Raw genomic sequence first — 21,004 nt, forward strand, 5'->3', positions numbered from 1 at the left:
AAATGGAAAAACAGATTCACAGTGACAGCTTGGTTATAAATAGACTTACATGTGTGGCAGTCTACAATCATAATGCAGTCTGCTTCACTCGCCCCACACACAGAGACCAAAATCCTGCATTTTGGTTGTAATGTAGCTATAGGTAGCCTAAAGGCAACATGCTCCAAATATAAAATAAAAACTTATCATCAGATCACGCTGAAGCGTTAAATTAGTCTTAGTGAACTGTTATCAGATAGCACTCGCCCACTACACACACCTCTGGTAGGAAAAATGTGACCTTCAGTTGCTTCTTCAATTACCTCAGCACACACAATATCAGATTGTTATTATTTATTATTAGCCGTCTGGGTATCACGTCACGCTCAATTTAAAGGGGAGAAATTACTGAAAACACTGATCCGCTGAACACTGACATACCACACCAGTGGTATGTCCCCAACATAAATTCTCTCTATGATCCCCTGTGCTTCAGTAGGGTGCAACCTTCAATGATTTTTCCCAATGACCTTTGGAACTTTGCAACCGCAGTGTCTTACCGTAAGTCGGATAACACACCGTTTCCCAAAAATGGGCCCACAAACACATTACACTTTCTTTGTTTTGAGTCTGCAGGGACTGAATGAGTGATAACAGCAGCCGGAGAGCCAAACCAAACCCACAGGCTCTTCATTTGTAAAATGTAAAACTTATTTAAGGTGGTGATATTCCTGACATATTACTGAACAGCTCCTAAATCACCGCCTGACAGCCCACCTCTCCAAAAATGGAGAATTCCCAAGGCTGAAATGCAGTGACTCTGACTGGTTTGGCTTTCAGGCACTAGTGGGCAATACTCCAGCACTGCTTCATGTCATTGCCTGTTGTCTGTTGTCTGTCTCTTTGAAGGAACTCCAGGATACAGATGTCAGAAGCCAGTTGAATCTCATGCCCAGAGACAGTGGAGAGTTGGCAAGTTGTACTAATAAACCTTCTGACTCTGTACACATTTATCAGAGTGATTACTTTTCACTGTGGTTCCCACTAGCATGCCTCAACCCTTAGAAGTCTAGTGTTATTGTTCATTTTGCTATTCAATTATAATATACATTACACTTACAATTTAAATGTATATATATAATTACATTATTAGTTACACAGTTGCATAATGAAGTATATCTCTGCTGGCAGAACAAAATCTCAGGAAAAGGAAACTTTTTAATGAAAAATATTATTTTATGTGCGTACTATTACTCAAAGCCGTGTTTGCTAGTCATGTACGACTGAAAGTCACTACTGAAACATTTGGTGAAGTTTTGGTTGTGTTATGATTGTTTTGGTTGTGACAAAATGCAATGTTCAATTATTTGTTTATTGTAAAATTAAAAAAATAATAATAATAATTAAAAAACATAATTAAGGCACAGGGTCTTTCAAAGCAAGTGAATTTTAGTCCAAGTTAAAAGTCTGAAATGTGTTTTGAACGCTGACTTTGAAACAATTTGGTGCAATGATCTATATTCTTGCAAGGCTACATATTATTTGCTATTGTTCAAAACTGAAAAACGTCAAAATTGGAAATGCGAGGTTTTGTTCCGACAACAGCTCTATATACATTCTGTATTGACAGATTCTGTATTAAGAGATGTTTTGAGCACTTGCGACTGCACTGTGAGTTGCAATGGTTAAAGACTGAGGGATCACAGATTGGCTGCTCCCACAGGTGCAGTAACTCATGATGCGAAATCCATTAATTAGTTTGTTGCTTTATATGTGAATGGGATCAGAAATGCACTTCATCAGTCATCACAGACCCCTACCTTGCTCTGCCTTGTTGTCAGACGGGTCTTTTTCCCACAGTCTTCCTATAGTTACTGGTAAATGCTGGGCATGAACAGTAGTGTTCCAAAGTTGGAATCAAATATTATTTTTTTTTTTATATTGTTTTTTGAGAACAAGAAGTTATTGTATGTTTATAATATAGTACAATTCTCCATTTGTTATATTTAATTGTCAATTTATTTGCCTCACCATTATACAAACACGAAGCATTCTCCGTATTAATTCAATTAAAACTGTACAACTTATTTCTCAACTATTATAGATTCATCTCCATCTCTGTTCCGAGTCCATTTACCATTTCTCTATCTTTTTGCAACTTCCGACAGATTATTTGTTGACCATCATTTTAAAATCATTTTCTATATGTATCTGCCTTTAAATTACTGAAGACTGTGATTACAAACTGTTTAAGCAGTAGTGGAGCTGTGGTCAACACTAGCTGTGTGTGTGCGTGCGTTTTCTCACCAGTGATGGTTTAATTCCAACACTTTCAGCGGCTTGGAAGGCCAGGGTCAGATTGCGGCCCTATGGAACAACAAACAGAAGGATTAGAGGTCATTTACCACACAGAGAGACTGACCAAGCAACAAATACACAAACCGCTAACGATAAACACCTACATATACTGCTGTCAATACATACCAACCCACACATGCATATCCACACACCAAAAATAAACATCTGCAGAGCTTATTCTTACTAGGAAGGTCTGGCACAGATGGCCACCTACAGCCAGTGAAGCCACACACATGCGTAGAGCAGCCATTCAGCTTTACTTCATTCCACTGTATTAGAAGCGTGTAGCAGAAATACAGGTCATACACTTGGCTTGTAGTAGCAAGACTAAATGCAGCATGATCTTGAAGAACAATCATTCCAGGGGCTTCATAAGTTCAACTATTTTTGTCACTTTTTACTTTTTTGCATAATTTGAAAACTTCAGTTGCCCTTTGTGTTGTGTTGAAATTTCATGATCAGACCAATAGAATAAAAATCTAAAATTATATTTAAAAATACATACAAAATCATCATTTGCAGGATACCTTCTGTTGAGTCACATCAAAAAGAGTTAGATAAAGCAGTTAGATCCCACTGTTTTGAAATAAATGTGTCCCACAATCTGAAAATCAGTGTGTAACTTTAAGGATTGTCACCAACGAACCATATTTTCTACAATTAAGTAAACTTTTTAATGAAAAATATTATTATTTTATGTGCGTACTACTGCTCAAAGCTGTGTTTGCTAGTCATGTACTACCGAAACAGTCACTACTGAAACATTTGGTGAAGTTTTGGTTGTGTTATGATTGCTTTGGTGGTGACAAAATGGAATGTTCAATTATTTGTTTATTGTAAAATGGTAAAAAAATAAAAATAAAATAAACCATAATTAAGGCACAGGGTCTTTCAAAGCAAATTAATTTAAGTCTAAAATTCAAGTCAGTTAAAAGTCCGAAATGTGTTTTGAACTCTGACTTTGAAACAATTCACTGCAATGATCTATATACTTAATGAGGTCTTTTGCAAGGCTACATTTTAATTGCTATTGTTCAGTGTCCATTTTTATTGTTTGGCCTTAATTAAAAACTTTGATTACTCAATTAATCAAGTAATAGGCAGATTACACAATTACTAATAAAATTGATAGTGGCAGCAGTAATTACTGGATTTGAAATACAGATGAATATGACGTTTATTGAAAATCCTCCCAGTGTTTACCAAGTTTGGTGGCTCCAGCCACACATGGTTTAATTATCTTGTTCCATCTGCCCTGCCTCTCATCTGGGCCTGATGTTCTTTCTGCACTTTCCTTGCCAAGCTTCTTTGAAATACCTAAAAATGTATACATTCAAGATGCCACACATCTGAACACAAGGGCAGCAACATGCAAGCGTAACAGCGCTGTGAAACAGTGTTTGCCCCCTTCCCAATTTCTTTTATTTTTTGCATATTTGTCACATCTGAGTGTTTCAGGTCATCAAGCCACTTTTACTATTAGACAAAGATAACCCAACTAAACACAAAATGCTGTTTTTAAATGATGATTTCATTTATGGAAGGAAAAATGCTGTTCAGCCCTACCTGGCCATATGTTAAAAAGTGCTTGCCCCTTTAGCTACTAAATCACCAGTTAACCAAATTCAATTGACTTTTGGGTTCAATTTCACTGGCCACACCCAGGCAGATTTACTGCCAGACCTGTTGAATCCAAACATCACTTAAATAGAGCCTGTCTGGCAATGTGTAGCAGGTCTCAAAAACCAGCACATGATGCCACATTCTAAAGAGATTCAAATACAAATGCAAAACAAAGTCATTGAAATCTAACAGTCTGGAAAAGGTTAGAAAGCCAGTGTTAAAGCTCTGGGACTCCAGCAAATCACAGTGAGAGCCATTATCCACAAATGAAGAAAACTTGGAACAGTGGTGAACCTTCACCACCTACCAAAATTTCACCAAGAGCGCATCAACAACTCATCCAGGAGGCCACAAAAGAACCCAGACAAACATCTAAAGAACTGCAGGCCTCACTTGCCTCAGTTAAGGTCAATGTACACAATTCCACAATAAGAAAGACACTGGGCAAAAATGGCATCCTGGGAGAGTTTCAAGGCGCAAACCACTGCTGACCAAAAAGAACACAAAGGCTCGTCTCGCATTTGCCAAAAAAAACATCCCCTAAGACTTTTGGGATGATATCCTGTGGACAAATGAGTCAAAGGTGGAGCTTTTTGGAAGACATGGGTCCCGTTACATCAGGCATAAAGCTACTGCATTCCACCGTGAGAACATCACACCAATAGTCAAACATGGTGCTGGTAGTGTGATGGTCTGGGGCTGCTTTGCTTCTGCAGGACCTGGATGACTTGTCATAATTGATCGAACCATGAATTCTGGTATCAGAAAATGTTCGCTCGTCAGTTTGTGACCTAAAGCTCAAGCGCAGTTGGGTTATGCAGCAGGACAATGATCTGAAGCACACAAGCAAGTCAACCTCTGAATGACTCAAAAAAAAATAAAATAATTAAGGTTTTTGAGTGGCCGAGTTACAGTCCTGACTTGAATCCCATTGAGATGCTGTGGCAAGACCTTTAACTGGTAGTCCATGCTCAAAAAGCCTCCAATGTAGCCTATTTAAAACAATTCTGTAAAGAAGAGTGGGCCAAATTTCTCCTCAGCGATATGAAACACTCATCACAAGTTACTGCAAATGTTTGATTGCAGTTGTTACTGCCAAGCGTGGCACAACCAGTTCTTAGATTTAGGGGGCAGTTACTTTTTCACAAAGGTAATATAGGTTTTGAATAAATCTTTATCTTCAATAAATGGAATGATGATTCAAAAGCTGCATTTTGTGTTTACTTGTGTTTCTTTATCTGAATTAAAATTAGTTGAATGATCTGAAACATTTAAATGTGAGAAATTAGCAAAAATAGAAGAAATCAGGTGAGGGTCAAATACATTTTCACAGCATTGTACATACTTGTACAATATCTAGACAAATAAGGTCTCAATAACTGTAAAAGAAATGACTATACAAAGATCTTTATCGTTAACTGTGCAAAAGTTATGGAATTTAAAATTTCATTTCATTTTTTTCCGATATATTAAAATTAGCAAATAAATGGAAATTGTGCACTTAAATGTGCAGAAACATCACACTGTTTCTGTGATGTCATGAAAACCAACACATTTACACATATCCACCTATTCAGCCAACAGCCATTTAGCCCTGCCCACTCATGCTGAAGTTACGAGGAGCGTTTCAGCCTGGACTGCTTTTTGAATTATGCACTATATAAAGCAGCCAATCAGAACACAGCTCATTTACATTTATCTGTATTTAAGGTAGAATAACACATACAGCCTGTTTAGTTCTAAGGGATAAACAGAGGTTGGAAAATGGTTATGTAAAAATGAATGATGACTATTTTTGGTACATAAGACAAACTAACATTATAAGTGGACCTCAGAGGACAGAAAGAAAAGAAGAGAAAAATGTAGGATATGAGTCTTTTCAGCAAACATGTCAGAAACTGACACAATGAGAACATTACAGCTGTGTAAAATGGCAGCCTGCTGCTTATTGGCACGGCAAGGAGCTTAACTGCCCTCCAAGCCCCTAGAAGACTGCAGAATGTTCTAAGGCTTCCATTAAGGCTTCTCAGAACTCTTCACAATTATAGAGCTCAGGCAGAATGGATAATTCTGAATAATTTAACTGGACATGTGCTTATGCCTATTGTGCTAATCAGCGCTGTATTCGCAATGTGTCATGCATCCTCACACACAGAGCTTACTGTGTGTGTGTGAGTGTGTATGTTTGTATGTGCGTGTGGTTGAAAAAAACAAGAGTGGCTGGACAGGTCTTTGTTTACAGTGTATTGTCTCTTCATCCCTCCGTTTGCCATCTGCGTCTATATTCTTTCAGCGCTAACTCAGCCTGCTAGTCATTCATTACAAGGATAAAGCTTTGAGGGTTTACAGGCCTTGTTTAATAACGAGCAGCATCAGGTATCAGGGATTGGGTGAACAATAGAAATTACCCAGAGAAGGCTTATATTAATAACGTTAACAAGAGCTAGCGTGGCTGACATTAACCCTCTGAAATAGAGATGTGTGTAAATAAATAATATGTTTCGAAGCAAGGAATCTTCACATCAAATTCATAATCCTATTCAGTGTTGTCTTTTTATTTAATAAAAGCTTGCCCAGTGCAAACTGAAACATTGTAAACTATACACTAATAGATATTTCTAGAGGTTTTAGTAAGTATTTTAAGTTTTTTGGACAGAAGAAATTATTCAATGACAATACAATGTAGTTATTCATATGAATTTCTTTTTCACTTATCTGCCTCAAGATTTGATCACCACTTTTCAGATATGGGGCACTGTGGATATTAATTTCCTTACAGCTTATAACTATCATGATACGACTTCTTTTTATTTTCTAATATACAACAATACAGAAACCTTGAACATCAGCTGATACTGACACAGTTTCTTTTCATTAACAAGGACTGAGCTTTAAAATGACCTATTTGTCACTCAGATCTAGTGCCATACAATCTTAAAAAGGTGCCATAAAGGGTTCTTTGAGCAATGCCACAGAAGAACCATGTCTGAAAAAAAGGTTTGTGAGTGTGAAGAGCATTTTAAAGGTTTAAAATAATAAAAGTGTTTCCTAGAACCTTTACATTGTGTGGATGTTCTTTATACCTTCAGAAGGTTCTTCACACTCACATCTTCACAAAAACGGCTTTCTAAAGAAGAAGATTCTTTAGGGAACCAATAGTGGTTCTTCTATGGCATCACACAAAGTAACCTTTCTGGCAACTTTACTTTTAAAAGTGTACAGGAAGAAATACATAGTCATCAATGTGACTTATAAGAGTTTTTTTTCTTGTACACTTTTAAAAAAAATTATAATAATAGAAACATGGACAGAAATAACAGCAGAAATGTGTGCAAAATGTAAACTACTTTAAATGAAGGTATTGGTAACCTCTTGCTCCCATGTGAACGTTAGGCTATGTGTTGCTACACGTGATCTATTTTATTGATTTCAAATTTTTTCATGGTAGTGTGTTTGTGTGTGTGTGTGTGTTTGAGTGCATGTAGACCAGGTTTGTGCCACACTCTGTGGGGACCAAAACCTGTTCATACACTCACATTGTGGGGACCTTTTTTCCTTGAGGTGAGGTAAATTATTATATAATATTTTATAGTGAGGGTAAGGTTAAGGCTAGGTTTAGGGTCAGTGTTATGCTAGCAGTAGTTCTGGTTAAGGTATGGGTAAGTCTCCATGTATTGAATGGAAGTCTTTGTAATGATCTCACAATTCACAGAAACAAGACTGTGTGTGTGTGTGTGGTACCTTGTCCTGGCTGATGAGCTCCTGGTACGGGATGTGTGCAGGCAGGTAGGTGTGTAGCAGGGCGCAGAAGGCCAGGCCGTCACTCCAACTGCTGCTAAAGTTGGTCACGTCGATATTCTACGGGATAAACAGGAGAGCGTTTGACTTTCTGCTCACTTTCAGTTTTTTGTGTGTGTGAGTGTGGAGACACACTCAGAATAAAACAGAATAAACATTCAGAACTAGGCAAAGGTCCATTTCTGTCATAACTGCACTCAGACGTCTACCTGACACTATAACACAACGCAGTCCGGCAGAAAACACATACTTATCAGAAAATTTCACAGAAGCCTCAACAACTAAATATGATCTCAATTTTTTCAGTATTTAGTGTGTCACTCCTTGTCTTTATAAGAACTTTCATTCTTTTCAGTAGACTTGATTTCAGTTTCTAATAGAAATCTGCAGGAATATTTTACCACGCCTCCAATGTTCAGTCTAAGAAGTTGATTGCATTTTCTGCTTCTCATAATCCAAGTAATCCACACACAATAATGTTGAGGTCTGGACTGGTCAGTCCATCGTTCTGAGAACACCAGCAGCTTCTTTTGAGCTTGTTTGATTTGCAAATTGTTTTTTTTTAATCTTTTTCCTTTTCTCAGTAAAGGCTTCTTGACAGCAGCACATGCTTTCAGACTTATAGTGCTGAGTTGTGTCCTCACAGTGGAAGGATAGACAGAAACTCCTGTGGATTTTTTCAGATCTGAAGCAAAAGTGGACTTCCCCCCTTCATTATGCAACTTTATTTTCCTCAGAAACATCTCCTGAAAAATGACTTACAAATATTGGCTGTTTTGACTGAAAAATAAATATGTGAAGGATGGTCTGTGATCTTTAGCCCAAAAAAGTGAGAAGGAGAATGAATTGAAAAAAGAGAATTTTTTAAGCTGAGCTTTAAAAAGAGAAGAGTTTAGGGGCTAACAGATCTACCCCAAGCAGTGACTAATCTGAATTAGATCAGAAGGAGTGGGCTATATGACTACATGCTATTATTATAGCGATCAATTACGCTACATTATGCTTTTCTGATTATATCATGGGCATCATCATTCTTGAACACTGAACAATTGCATACATCATAAACTGTAAACAAGAACAAGCACACAGTAACTGCATAAAATACATCCAGTCCTAGACAATGTTACACAATATTATCCAAATACATCATGACATGTCACGACTGTATAACATCATATTTATGTCTGCATTAACCTCTTGGCAACAGAGACACCCCTATTTTCAAGATACAATGCTTATTATGTATCAATCAAATATCTCGCAAAAAATATAGTACACCTAAAAAACAATATCACAGTGTCTCAATATTGTTATAAACCGGTGTAAACAACACATATTGACCAGCATTATCTAAGCGTACAACAAAATACAGCTTTCCACATGGCTTATCTGGCCCAGGAAGTAAAGACAGCTGACCACTGATTGATTCTAAGATACATATCTAACAGACGTTGTGTGCAACGATGCAAAAAACCCAAGGGTGTGTTACCAAATAAACTCAGACATTGCATAGTGGATGACTAATCGGACTATCCAAGCGGTTTATGTTTCACAACATACAGTCATAAACCAACCCGTCAGTTCATGGAGCTAATCAGAATGGCCAGCATATTATTGTTTTACAAAATCTCATGAAAATAGAGACAAATGCAGGCAGAATTCAGGCTTTAAGATAGCTGTTTTTCTGTTTTTATCTATGCTATATACTTCTTGTCCATTTTTATAGATAACAGCATCACGTGCATGCAACAAATCACAATCACTTTAAGTGATAGTAATTTAACAGAATAATTCTCTGAGTTGCTGTATTTTTGCTCTGTATTGCTTAATACAGAGTACTGAAGCTGATTGGTCTCTATACAATGCATAATCTGATGCACTGAATTTACAATCATGTGAAAGTTTAAATATCCAAATTACATATTTTGTTGATTTTCTAAATGAAAATAAGCTTACACACTGTAGAAAATGTTTGTGTTTCTACTTAAAAAAGTAAGCAACCTGGTTGTCTTAACAGAGCATATAACAAATTATTGTTCTGTAAATATTTCTCCCAATATATTAAATTCAGCAAATAAACAGCAATTGTGCATTAAATGTTCAGAAGTGTGTTCACTGTAGAGGATGTGTTCACATATTTTCACTTAGAAAATCAACAAAACATGTCATTTGTACAGGGTCCTACACTTGTGCATATGACTGTATGTGATCCAGATGTGTATACGTACATATGTGTATGTGTACACTTCCACATGAAAGAAATGTATTGCAACAGCACAATTAGTGTCAAAAGTAAGTGAGCTGAAAGAAAAAAATGTGCTGATGTGATATTTTATTCATGCAGAAATGAACATCAGTCAATTCTGTCCATCACTTTTTAAAGCTACACTATGTAAGTTTTGGGGATTTGGAGACCTCTCTGGTGGAAATGTGTAATTGCACACAGCGTGTGGAAGAACATTCTGTAATGTTGGTTCTTCTTCGGACCCCTTCACTGAGATGTGTCTTCTGAGGATGTAAGTGAATGTTCTACTGTATCTTCATCAGTATAAAGTTGATTTTGCATTTGCGACCTAAACATTGAGCCAGATCTTCTTTTTGAGCTTGTGCGTGTGACGTTTAACTACATCTTTCAATTTTAACCCCCTTAAATGGCCAGGGCCCACCAGTGGGCAGAAGGTTTTATTATACACGTCTATAACCTAACAATATCTCAGCGAGTTTTCACTGTAGTCCCTGTAGTTACTGCATAATGAGCCTTAGTAAGTAATAAGCCTAGAATTTTAAGGGGTTTCACAAAAACACTTACACAATGCAGCTTATAAGAGTGTGTAAGAGTGAGACAGCCACAGCATGAGCACAGAGAAGGAAGGGTTACTGTTTTAATTAAAATGTTATGTAATTTGACAGAATTACTGGGTAGTTCTAGACAATTCATTATTGTGAGACACCAGAAATGAGTCAGATTTTTGGATTTCCAAACTGACTCTCCACACCCTTGCCAAAATTCAAATGGGTAACATTAAAATAGCTTGCAGATCACAATGCAAAACAATTTGGCCTATAATTTGTGTGTTGCTGTGATGAATGACTTCATTATTGCTGGTGAATCACAGGCAGTGAATGGTTCTTTAGGATCATTAGGATTCCACTCTGAGCGTCATGTATCACTACGAGCTCCCTCAGAGCCCTTTCACCTGGAGAGCCATTACAAGCTGAGTGGCGAGGGTGAGCAGTGGGACATGCTCCACAGCACGTTCTCTCTCTCTCACACACACACACACACACAGGGGGAAGAGGGGCGGAGGGGGAAGATGGAGCAGAATAGAAGCGTGGGCGGCGCTCCCTGTTATGATGTCATCCACTGAGAAAGGCACAAAATAAGTGTCATACGTGCATTACATTTACCTGCTTCAAGTGAAGTGCATCATGAATACATGAATATGAATACCACATGAATAAAACACATTTTGAAATTTAGCATAATTATTGCCAAAAGTATGTGCAAAAAAATGGACCAAAAGGACTGTTTCACTCATTGCCTACAAATATATCGCTGTTGTCGGAAGAAAACTATCACCATTTTTGCCGTTTTTCAGTTTTTGACGTAATCTGAAAATGCTTGTTGCTCTTTACATTGAGTTTTCATTTCATGAAGAATGGACCAAAACAAACGACCCAGAATTACCTGGAAAGATGTCTGGTTCCATTGACTTACATTAAAAGTAAAGTAGGTTTTTTCCTTCTCCTATAAAGTTACCATTTTGGAGATATGAGGATTTCTTCCCACAGCAGCGATATCAATACTAATTGCAACTGCATTTTATATTGAGGTAACAAAGTCTATACAGTACTATTCAAAAGCCAAGGACCACCCTTCATTTATCAGAATAACCATTTAGTTATACATTTTTCAGGAGATATTTCTAAGGAGATTTGATATAAGAAAATAAGCAAAAAAAGGAGTTTCCAAAATGAATTTTAAAACATTATTAAAAGTTAAAAAGGAAATGAGCCTTTCACCCAAGCAGCACTGGGATAGGCTCCAGCACCCCCGTGACCCAGGAGGGTATAACGAGGAAATGGGACCCCTAACAACCGTGCAAACTGGTAGACCACCAAAACTGTCACTAGATAAACAGTACTTAAAGATTTCATCTTTGAGAGAGAGGAGAAAATCAAGCTCCACTCTTACGTCAGATCTGAAAAAATCCACAGGTGTTTCTGTCCATCCTTCCACTGTTAGAAGACAACAACACTATGAGTCTGAAAGGATGTGCAGCTGTCAAGAAGCCTTTACTGAGAATAGGAAATAGACCAGGGCCACTCAATCCTGGTCCTGGAGAGCTCAGATCCAATACACCACACTCTTAAATTCAGATATCTCTTCACTATCTGGATCAGATGTGTTAGATTTGGTGTTAGATTTCAGGGACCAGGATTCAGCGCCCCTGCAATAGATGAAAAGGATGAACATTTGCACATCAAAGAGGCTGCTGGTGTTCTCAAAACAATGACCACCACAGTCCAGACCTCAACATTACTGAATATGAGATCACTTGCATTGTGAGAAGCAGAAAACCTTGGAGATGTAAAAATTGTGCAAAATTGAAAGCAGCGTTCCTAAAAAGAATGGAAGCCACAATAATGGCAAAATGTGGACAGACTAAACACTGAAAAACGTGACATTATACTTAGTTGTTTAATTGTTTATGTAATTTTACATTGAATGTGTTTTCTGCTTTTTTCCTGATGCTGAAAAATGAAATCTTGAACTTATGGCCATTTGTACAGAATTTTGTTGATTTAATATATTATCAATGATTTGATATTCATGTCCAAATTATGCACACATTTGAATGAAACAAATACAGTGTATGTGTACGTTTAAGGCAAGTTAGTGACTGTATGACAGGAGAGGAAACAGAAGGAAAGATTAGCGTCAGCAGATAGAGAACGCTGGGATGGACTGCACATACGCAGTACGTCACACACACTCCTAACTCATTGTCCTCTGCTAGACTTCCTGTCCCTTCCTGTATCTCCCTGCGCAGTTGTTGCTCTGGTATGCGTGTGTCTGTGGCTGGGTTTGGGAACAGGGCGAAAGGCCAGCTGCGACTCTCCTGGGTTTAGCCCCCATCAGCCCCACAACGCACCCACTGTGGCCCAACACTTCATAAACAACTCCTAAAAGGCGCTTTGACGTTTGTATCTGAAGGAAGACCCCGTCATACGCTGCATTCTCAGATGGGCCATTAGAACAGAGCTGATGGCTTGAGGAAAAATTCATTCACAATATATTCAGAGTGAGTGGGATGTAGGAATGAGTCTGAATGAAGACTGGAGTTATTATCGTCATTCTGCTATACTATTTGAATGCAATTACATAATTACACATCTCTGTATATCAACTGTAAATGTAATTCATTACATAATAAACTCTGTAATACATGTGCATTCGATTTACAGTCACATGAGCCTAAGGTCACCATGTCCAGTGCCAAGCGTTAGCTAGAGGGGTATAAATCTCAGCAGCACTGGGATGTGAAGCAGTAGAACTGCGTAATCTGGATTGATGGAGCTCCATCCAATACCTTTGGGGTCAGTTGGAATGACCAGAGTCATCATCCAACATCAATACCTGACCTTACTAATGTTATTGTGGCTGAAAGCAATCAATCACCAGACAATGCTCTAGTAGCTGAACACAATCACCAGTCTTATATATATATATACAAACACAAATCTGATATCGATTGAAAGTTTAGAATTCTTCTAACAGAAGCTTTTAATGGGCTAAAAGTGAAAAATAATTAAATAATATAATCAATACACCATACTTTTTTATTCCCAGCAATAATGGTGGAGAATGGTGGCTAAGGGTTAACACAGCGTGTCTGAGATCTGAATAGGCAATAATAATAAAATAATAAAACTGCTTGAAAATGAAATTTTTCTGAATTACAAATGTAAATGAATATAGATGTACACAGATGTAAATAAGAAATTCAGATTGTTTTGATGTAAAATGGCTCACTGTTGAGAAACTTACTGACTTGGATTTCTTTACAATGGTGGTAATAGGAACCAGGGGTCACAATGTCAATAACACAAATATGGCCATTTTATTTCCTATCCAAATCCACTAGTAACCCTACAGGTGTCTTCTGAGTTTTTATATATAATGATAATGAAATAACGGGAATTCTTTGGGCAATATTTTTCCTTTTTTTAATCGCCCTCTTTCTCTCTCTCTCTCTCTTTATTTCTCTGTCTCTCTCTCTCTGAGGAAAACCTGCATGGGCCTGTCATGTAGGCCGACATTCTTCACATGCCTGTAGCATCTGTCTCTGCACCAGTTCAGTGTCCCGCAAACCTCAAAAATACACACGCTGAGCAGGGTGATCGAGGGTGTGTGTGTGTGTGCTTGTGCGTGTATGTGTGATTGTACGCGAGTGAGGTGGAGGAGCACGGAGCTACATCCTGGTCAGCGTGACCCCTTTAGGGAGGGGGGGGGCTGCTCACAGAGCGCAGCATGCATGGCGAGAGAGCGGGGAGGGGAGAAAGAGCAGGGTTATGAAAGTTAAAACAACAGCAGCCTCCATCAACATGCTGGGACCAGGCTCACAAAAGGCAAACACACAATCCACGGACAGGAAGTCACTCTTGGCCAGCTCCGACTAGAAAGAGTTAGAGAAAGGCACATGAGTGGGTGCTGCCATAAACTCTTTTAGACATAAACCTATAGAGAGAGAGAAAAACTGATGCCATCAACTGTTGTTTCACAAAAGCTGGGATATATTGAGGCTACTTGACATTTACACAATGATTTGGTGTCAACAAAGGCAAACTCATGCAATGATTAGTAGAAATCAGCACCATGATGAGTAAAAAACAGTATCAATCTTAAATAATATGATAATTTAAGCTTAATATGGCCAGGTACACAAACCAAGAAGGTAAAATAAGGGCTCTGGTTCACTTTAAAAGCAAGTAATTTCTTGGGGCCAAATTTGGTTTCAAAAGTTAAAAGGTTTGAGTGCTTATTTATCACTATTCCTATTAAAATTGGCCCTCTGCCTAATAAACATTTTAATTTTATTATTGTAAACAAAATATAAGTTCATTTGTATTAAAAACATTTCAAAAAGATAGGTGTTCCTCAGTTTTTTATTTATGACAGGCAGTGTTCAAAGAACTACACGGTATTTGAAAAAGAAAATATTTGAATTTTTATTCTATTACAAGACACAAATTTCAGAATGAGTCAGTGTCTATCTGTGTACGAGATTTTCTGCCATTTCTCTTTCAGAGGGAAATGGCAGAATCTATTACAAGCATACCCAGCAGAAGTGAAAAGCCACTTTTAGCCACATTATGGCATTACAGTAATGCTGAGAGTGAGGTGCAGGGTAGCAGCATTTGTTCTGTCCGCTGCCACTTCCTCAATAAACAGCACGCCCGGCCAGTGTAATTGTAAGCCTGTGGCTTTGCATCATCTGTTAATGGAATTTCAGACTATTAAGGCGCAATGTTTCAGCAGCTGCCCACACACACAAATTCAGATCACTCGGGGACACGGTCTCACTTTTAACTGGCTTTTAAGGGTACACACTTATTTACATACTGTAGTTCAGGGATAAAGTGCATGTCACACAACCAGCACATTATACGTCATTCTCAAACTAAGTTCATGATACGAAATTCCAATTTGATATTACCTATAGCTTTTCTGCACAGTGTCCATGCTCAGCAAAAAAGAGCTTAAATCATTAATTTGTTACAATACAAATTTGAACAGTTTTCCCCTCTAATGTAGTCAGCCAATGCATGTCTGGTGTTGAAAGTCGGTTTCTTTAGTTTTGCACTGAAGCTACGAGGCTAATGTAGCAAATTTTGTAACAAATTTTACGTTAGATTGCGATTCTGATTTCTTTACAGCCAATTTTTTAATCCAAAGCTCACACTGTGTGGAATACATTAACACATAAAACACATTGGCACATTTCTAGTCCCTTTTTTAGCTAAACTTGCAATATAAACAATTGTTTTGTTCTTTAATGGTCAAACTGGCCTAAAATTGATTAATTAATAAAATAAATTAAGATTAAAATATCATCATATTGCCCTCCTCTATATAACACTATGTCACACAGTGTCAGAAGCTGTATAAGTGTGTCTGTTTAAGATTACTTATCAACTTCTTATGGTTTGAGGCAAGTGTGTAATTATGTAGGTATACAGTTTACAAAATGCTAATGCTTTTTAAGCTACATTAGCCTTGTAGCTCCAGTGTAAAATGAAAGAAGTAAACTTCAGATAGCATGTCCTGGCTGATCGACCACATTTGAAGTAAGTGGAAAACTGTGTAAATTAGATTTTTCACTGAGCTACTGCTTTAATACGTTTTGGTGCTTATGCTTGGAAGGCCCCTAATTTCATTGCTTCAGTTCTCAATGAAAAGATGAATGCTGCAGTGTCTGTTGTGTTATGTATAAATTGCAATGTGTGTGTGAGAGTGTGTGTGTGCTTTTAAAAGCCAGCCAAAGAGGCTTTTAGGTGATCTGAAATTTCTGCCGCATGTAAACAGCTACTGAAATATAGCTTAATAGCTTGAAATGTAATCTACCTACTCACACTTACATTAGCAAAAAGCACACTACATGCATAATGTTCTACTGTTTTACACAATGTTCTATTATTAGATACTGAAGTCACTGAACACATGCAGAGTTAAGTGTAGGGTAGCAACATTTGTCCTGCCTGTTGTCACAAATAGGCGGCTTCAGTTGTCAATGAAAAGAGCTGAATAATCGATTATTAAATAAAGAAAATGTCATCCCTGTTTCTGGCAGACAGGTTTAATCTATTATGAGGCCTTTTTTTAAAGATTTTTTTTCCACCCAAAGTCCAATTATGATACATGTGTACGTACAAAAACAGTTATACTTTGTTTTTACATTACCACTTTCCAACCTCTTGAAAATTAAACAGGCTGTTTTTATTACTATCTTTAAGACTTATTTATGTAAATGATCTATGTCCTGATTGGCTGCCGTGCATTTTGCCTCATTCAAAAAGCAGACTAGGCCGAAACACACTTTAGCATGAATGGTCGGAGCTAAACTGCTGTAAACTGAATAAGTGGATATATGTAATTATTATATTTTAGTGACATCATAAAACAATTAATTCAAATTGGGCTGTTTCTGCGGTTTAGTTTCCATACACAGACTGTATGGACTTAAGTGTTAATGGTATGTGTTGAAACTTTTACTATATTTACCAGAGCTGGGAACAAGTCACTAAGTTGCAAGTAACAAGTAAGTCTTAAGTCTTGAGACTCAAGTCCCGAGTCAAGTCCCAAGTCAAGATAGTCGAGTCTCGATTCAAGTCCTGAATCAGTGAAGGCAAGTCTCAAGTCAAGTCCCAAGTCAGTAGTCCTAATTTTTAGGTCCTAAACAAGTCAGTTTGCATTATCCAGCTAATTTAAGGCCATGACACTGAATAATGGTAACAGTACTATAGCCCTTTAATGACAGCATGTTAGTATTGTAAGAATGTATATTATTGTTATTATTATCATTTATTTATTTATGTTTATTTATTACTGTCAGGTGAAAGTGTATGGCTAGAAGTGATCTGAGGGGTGCTTCTCCCTATACTACCTGTTCAATAAAAGAGCATTCGATTAAAGAGCAATGGTTCCCATGTCTTATACTACGCCGTCACCACATTATCAATGTTTTCAGTATTTAGTGTGCCTCTATTCTTTTCAGGAGACTCGCTTTTAGTTTTTCAAAGAAATGTGCAGAGATATTTTTCCACACCTCCAAAGTTCAGTCTTAGAAGTTGGTTGCATTTTCTGCTTCTCACAATCTAAGTGATACCAAACACATTCAGTGATGTTGTGGTCTGGACTGGGGTGGTCAGTCCATTGTTTTGAGAACACCAACAGCTTCTTTAGTTGATTTGCAAATATTCTTCTTTTTGCTTATTTCTGTTTCTCAACAACAGCTTCTTGACAGCTTAACATCCTTTCAGGCTCATAGTGTTGAGTCTTCTCATAGTGGGAGGACAGACAGAAACTGAAGCAAGAGTGGAGCTTAATTTTCTCCTCTCTCTCAAAGATGAAAGCTTAAAGTAATGTGTTGGTCTGCCAGGTCTTGCAAGATTGTTTGCAGTTTTCTCTTTTAGCTATTTTTTGAACTCCAACTTTGGACACACTGTTTTTCCACTTTTTTCCTTTGATTCTCTCCTTCCACATGCAAATGGATTATCTAATATCTTATCTCCCTTAGAAATATCTCCTGAAAAATGTATAATGTGTTCTAATGGCTTTTTTTTGACTGGACGTTAAATATGTGAAGGATGGTCTTGGTATATTTTGGAAAAACAAGAAAAAATCAGTTTAAAGGCAGTACAGTTAATGATTGTATTTGGTAAGACACAAACACAACATCAGATTGCTTCCTGGTGGGTAAGAATAGAAACACACACACACACACACACACCTCTCCATCAACACTCTCCAAAGAGCTTTTGACTGAAGAGTCGACATCCTCTTCAGCGCCTCTGGCTATGTTATTTAACCAAGAGAAATGACGCACTCCATGGCCGTGTGACACACACACTCCAGCTTTTACATTAAGTCAGCAGCTCGGTGGTCAGCGTTCTCACTGTTGACAGTCATGCGGCTCGTGGCTGTGAGAGAAAAGACTGAAGATACACTTCTCATTACAGTTCACCTGCTTCCAGCAACTTCAGTTTGCTTCAAAACACGGCAGCAAACTAAAACCTACAGGCAGATAATAGCTTTGTCATAACAAATGACAAATGAAAAAGCACGCTCACTGCTGTTGCCAGAGAATTAAAGGGCCCACATAATGAAAAAATAGAACTGTTTTTTTTTTTAATTAAAGTACTATTCTCTCCTCAGTGTATAAAGTCTATATACTGAAACTTAGGGGCAGATTTACTAACATTTTGCACCATGAGTATTAGAGCTGGGTGATATGGCCAAAAATGTTATCACGATAAACAAAATTCATATCGTTCGATATCGATACATACCGCGATAAATGCTAAAAAAAGATAGCGCTCTCCTCCTCTTCAATGCCTCACAGCTTCCTCAGTTTACTTTCGTTTAAATCGGAGCTGTAATTTACATGAAACCACTTCTTTCTTTCACTTTCGTTGCTTGGGAATGCACTAATATTAAAATATGACTGCCCGAGCGCTGCAACAGCGCTTTAGTTGTGAGGATTGTGATTTAACGCTGCTAAAGCTGGTTAGGAGGTACAGAAAGAGGTGAGTTCACTGTAGGTCAGTACAATTACACCACTGACCTTGTCACTCACAGTCAGTCACAGGAGAACAGATTGCCGGTCGCTCCACTCAAACAGGGAATGTATAACTCCGCGTTTCAGCCGTTGCTAAAGACTCATCTTACTCGTGGCCCCCTCCCTCACTAATCATGTAGAAAAACTCGGAAGAAAAACTTCCTGGCGACAGCACAGTCGTGTCGCCTTCCTTGCGGTAGAAAACGCCTCCAAGGCTTTCGCTGAACGTGGGAGTGTGAGAGTGGTGTATTATATCGAACATTTATCGAACATGTCGTATCGCTCTATCGAGGAAAAGTTAAATCGCGATAATTATCGTTATCGTTTTATCGCCCAGCCCTAATGAGTAGACAAGTAGATTTTAAAATACAACCCCATTTCCAAAAAAGTTGGGACGTTGTGCAAAATGTAAATAAAAACAAAATGCAATGATGTGCAAATCATTTAAACCCTGTATTTCATTGGAAATATTGCAAAGACAGCAAATCAAATGTTGAAACTGAGAATTTTTTTGTCGTTTATTAAAAAATATATGCCCATTTTGAATTTGATGCCACCAACAAGTTCCAAAAAAAGTTGAGATGAGGGCAACAAAAGGCTGGTGAAGTTGTGTAATGATAAAAAAAACACCTGGTGGTCGATTGACAACAGGTCAGTAACATGATTGGGTACGAAGAAGCATCCCAGAGAGGCTGAGTTTTTCAGAAGTAAAGATGAGGAGCGGTTTACCACCATGTGAAAGACTACACAGTGAAATAGTGCAACAATTCAAGAACAACATTTCTCAACATAAAATAGCAAAGAACTTTTGCTTTTCATCATCTACGGTACAAAATAACATTAAAAGATTCAGAGAATCTGGAGAAATCTCCATGCAAGGGACAAGACCAAAAACCAGTATTTGCTGGCCATGATCTTTGGGCCTTCAGATGGCACTCCTTTAATAACAGACATGATTCTGTAGTGTAAATCACTGCATGGGTTCAGGAACACTTCTAAAAAACACTGTCTGTGAAAACAGTTTGTCGCTGCATCCACAAATGCAAGTTAAAACTCTAAAATGCAAAGAAGAAACCATATATAAATAGGATCCAGAAATGCTGCCACCTTCTCTGGGCCTGAGCTCATTTAAAATGGACTGAGGCGAAGTGGAAAAGTGTCCTGTGGTCTGACAAATCAACATTTGAAATTCTTTTTGGAAATCATGGACGCTGTGTCCTCTGGGCTAAAGACCACTCAGCTTGTTATCAGAGCACAGTTCAAAAGCCAGAATTCATGATGGTATAGGGGTGCATTAGTGCACATGGTATGGGTGACATGCACGTCTGAGAAGGCAACGTTAATGCTGAACGATATACATGTTTTGGCAACATATGCTGCCATACAGACGATGTCTTTTTCAGGGAAGGCTCCACATTAAAAGAGTCCAAGTGCTAAATTGGTCTGCCTGCAGTCCAGACCTGTCATCCACTGATAACGTTTGGCGCATTACGAAATGAAAAATACGACAAATGAGCCCCTGAACTGATGAGCAGCTAAAATCCTATATTAAACAAGAACAGGAAAACATTTCACTTTCAAAACTACAGCAGTCGGTCTCCTCAGTTCCCAAACGCTTACAGAGTGTTGTTAAAAAAAGAGGTGATGCAACAGAGTGGTAAACATGCCCCTGTCTGAACTTTTTTGAAACGTGTTGCTGGCATCAAATTCAAAATGGGCATATATTTTTCAAAAAACAATAGAATTTCTCAGTTTCAATTTGGTTTGTTGACTTTGTACTATTTTCATTGAAATATAGGGTTTAAATGATTTGCACATCATTGCATTTTGTTTTTATTTACATTCGGCACAGTGTCCCAACTTTTTTGGAAATGGGGTTGTATTATCAAAGAGCAGATCTTGCT

General features: G+C 37.8%; 1 protein-coding gene across 1 annotated transcript in view; it reads right to left on the reverse strand.

The window, feature by feature from the left end:
- The window catches only part of specc1 (sperm antigen with calponin homology and coiled-coil domains 1), a 149,413-nt gene that overhangs the window by 8,303 nt on the left and 120,106 nt on the right, over positions 1–21,004 (reverse strand). Inside the window, 2 exon segments of the mRNA XM_036579912.1 lie at positions 2,287–2,346; positions 7,702–7,818. Of these exon segments, the coding sequence (XP_036435805.1) occupies positions 2,287–2,346; positions 7,702–7,818 (177 nt within the window).

Source organism: Colossoma macropomum, unplaced genomic scaffold, assembly GCF_904425465.1.
Source record: "Colossoma macropomum unplaced genomic scaffold, Colossoma_macropomum, whole genome shotgun sequence".
Classification (NCBI taxonomy): Eukaryota; Metazoa; Chordata; class Actinopteri; order Characiformes; family Serrasalmidae; genus Colossoma; species Colossoma macropomum.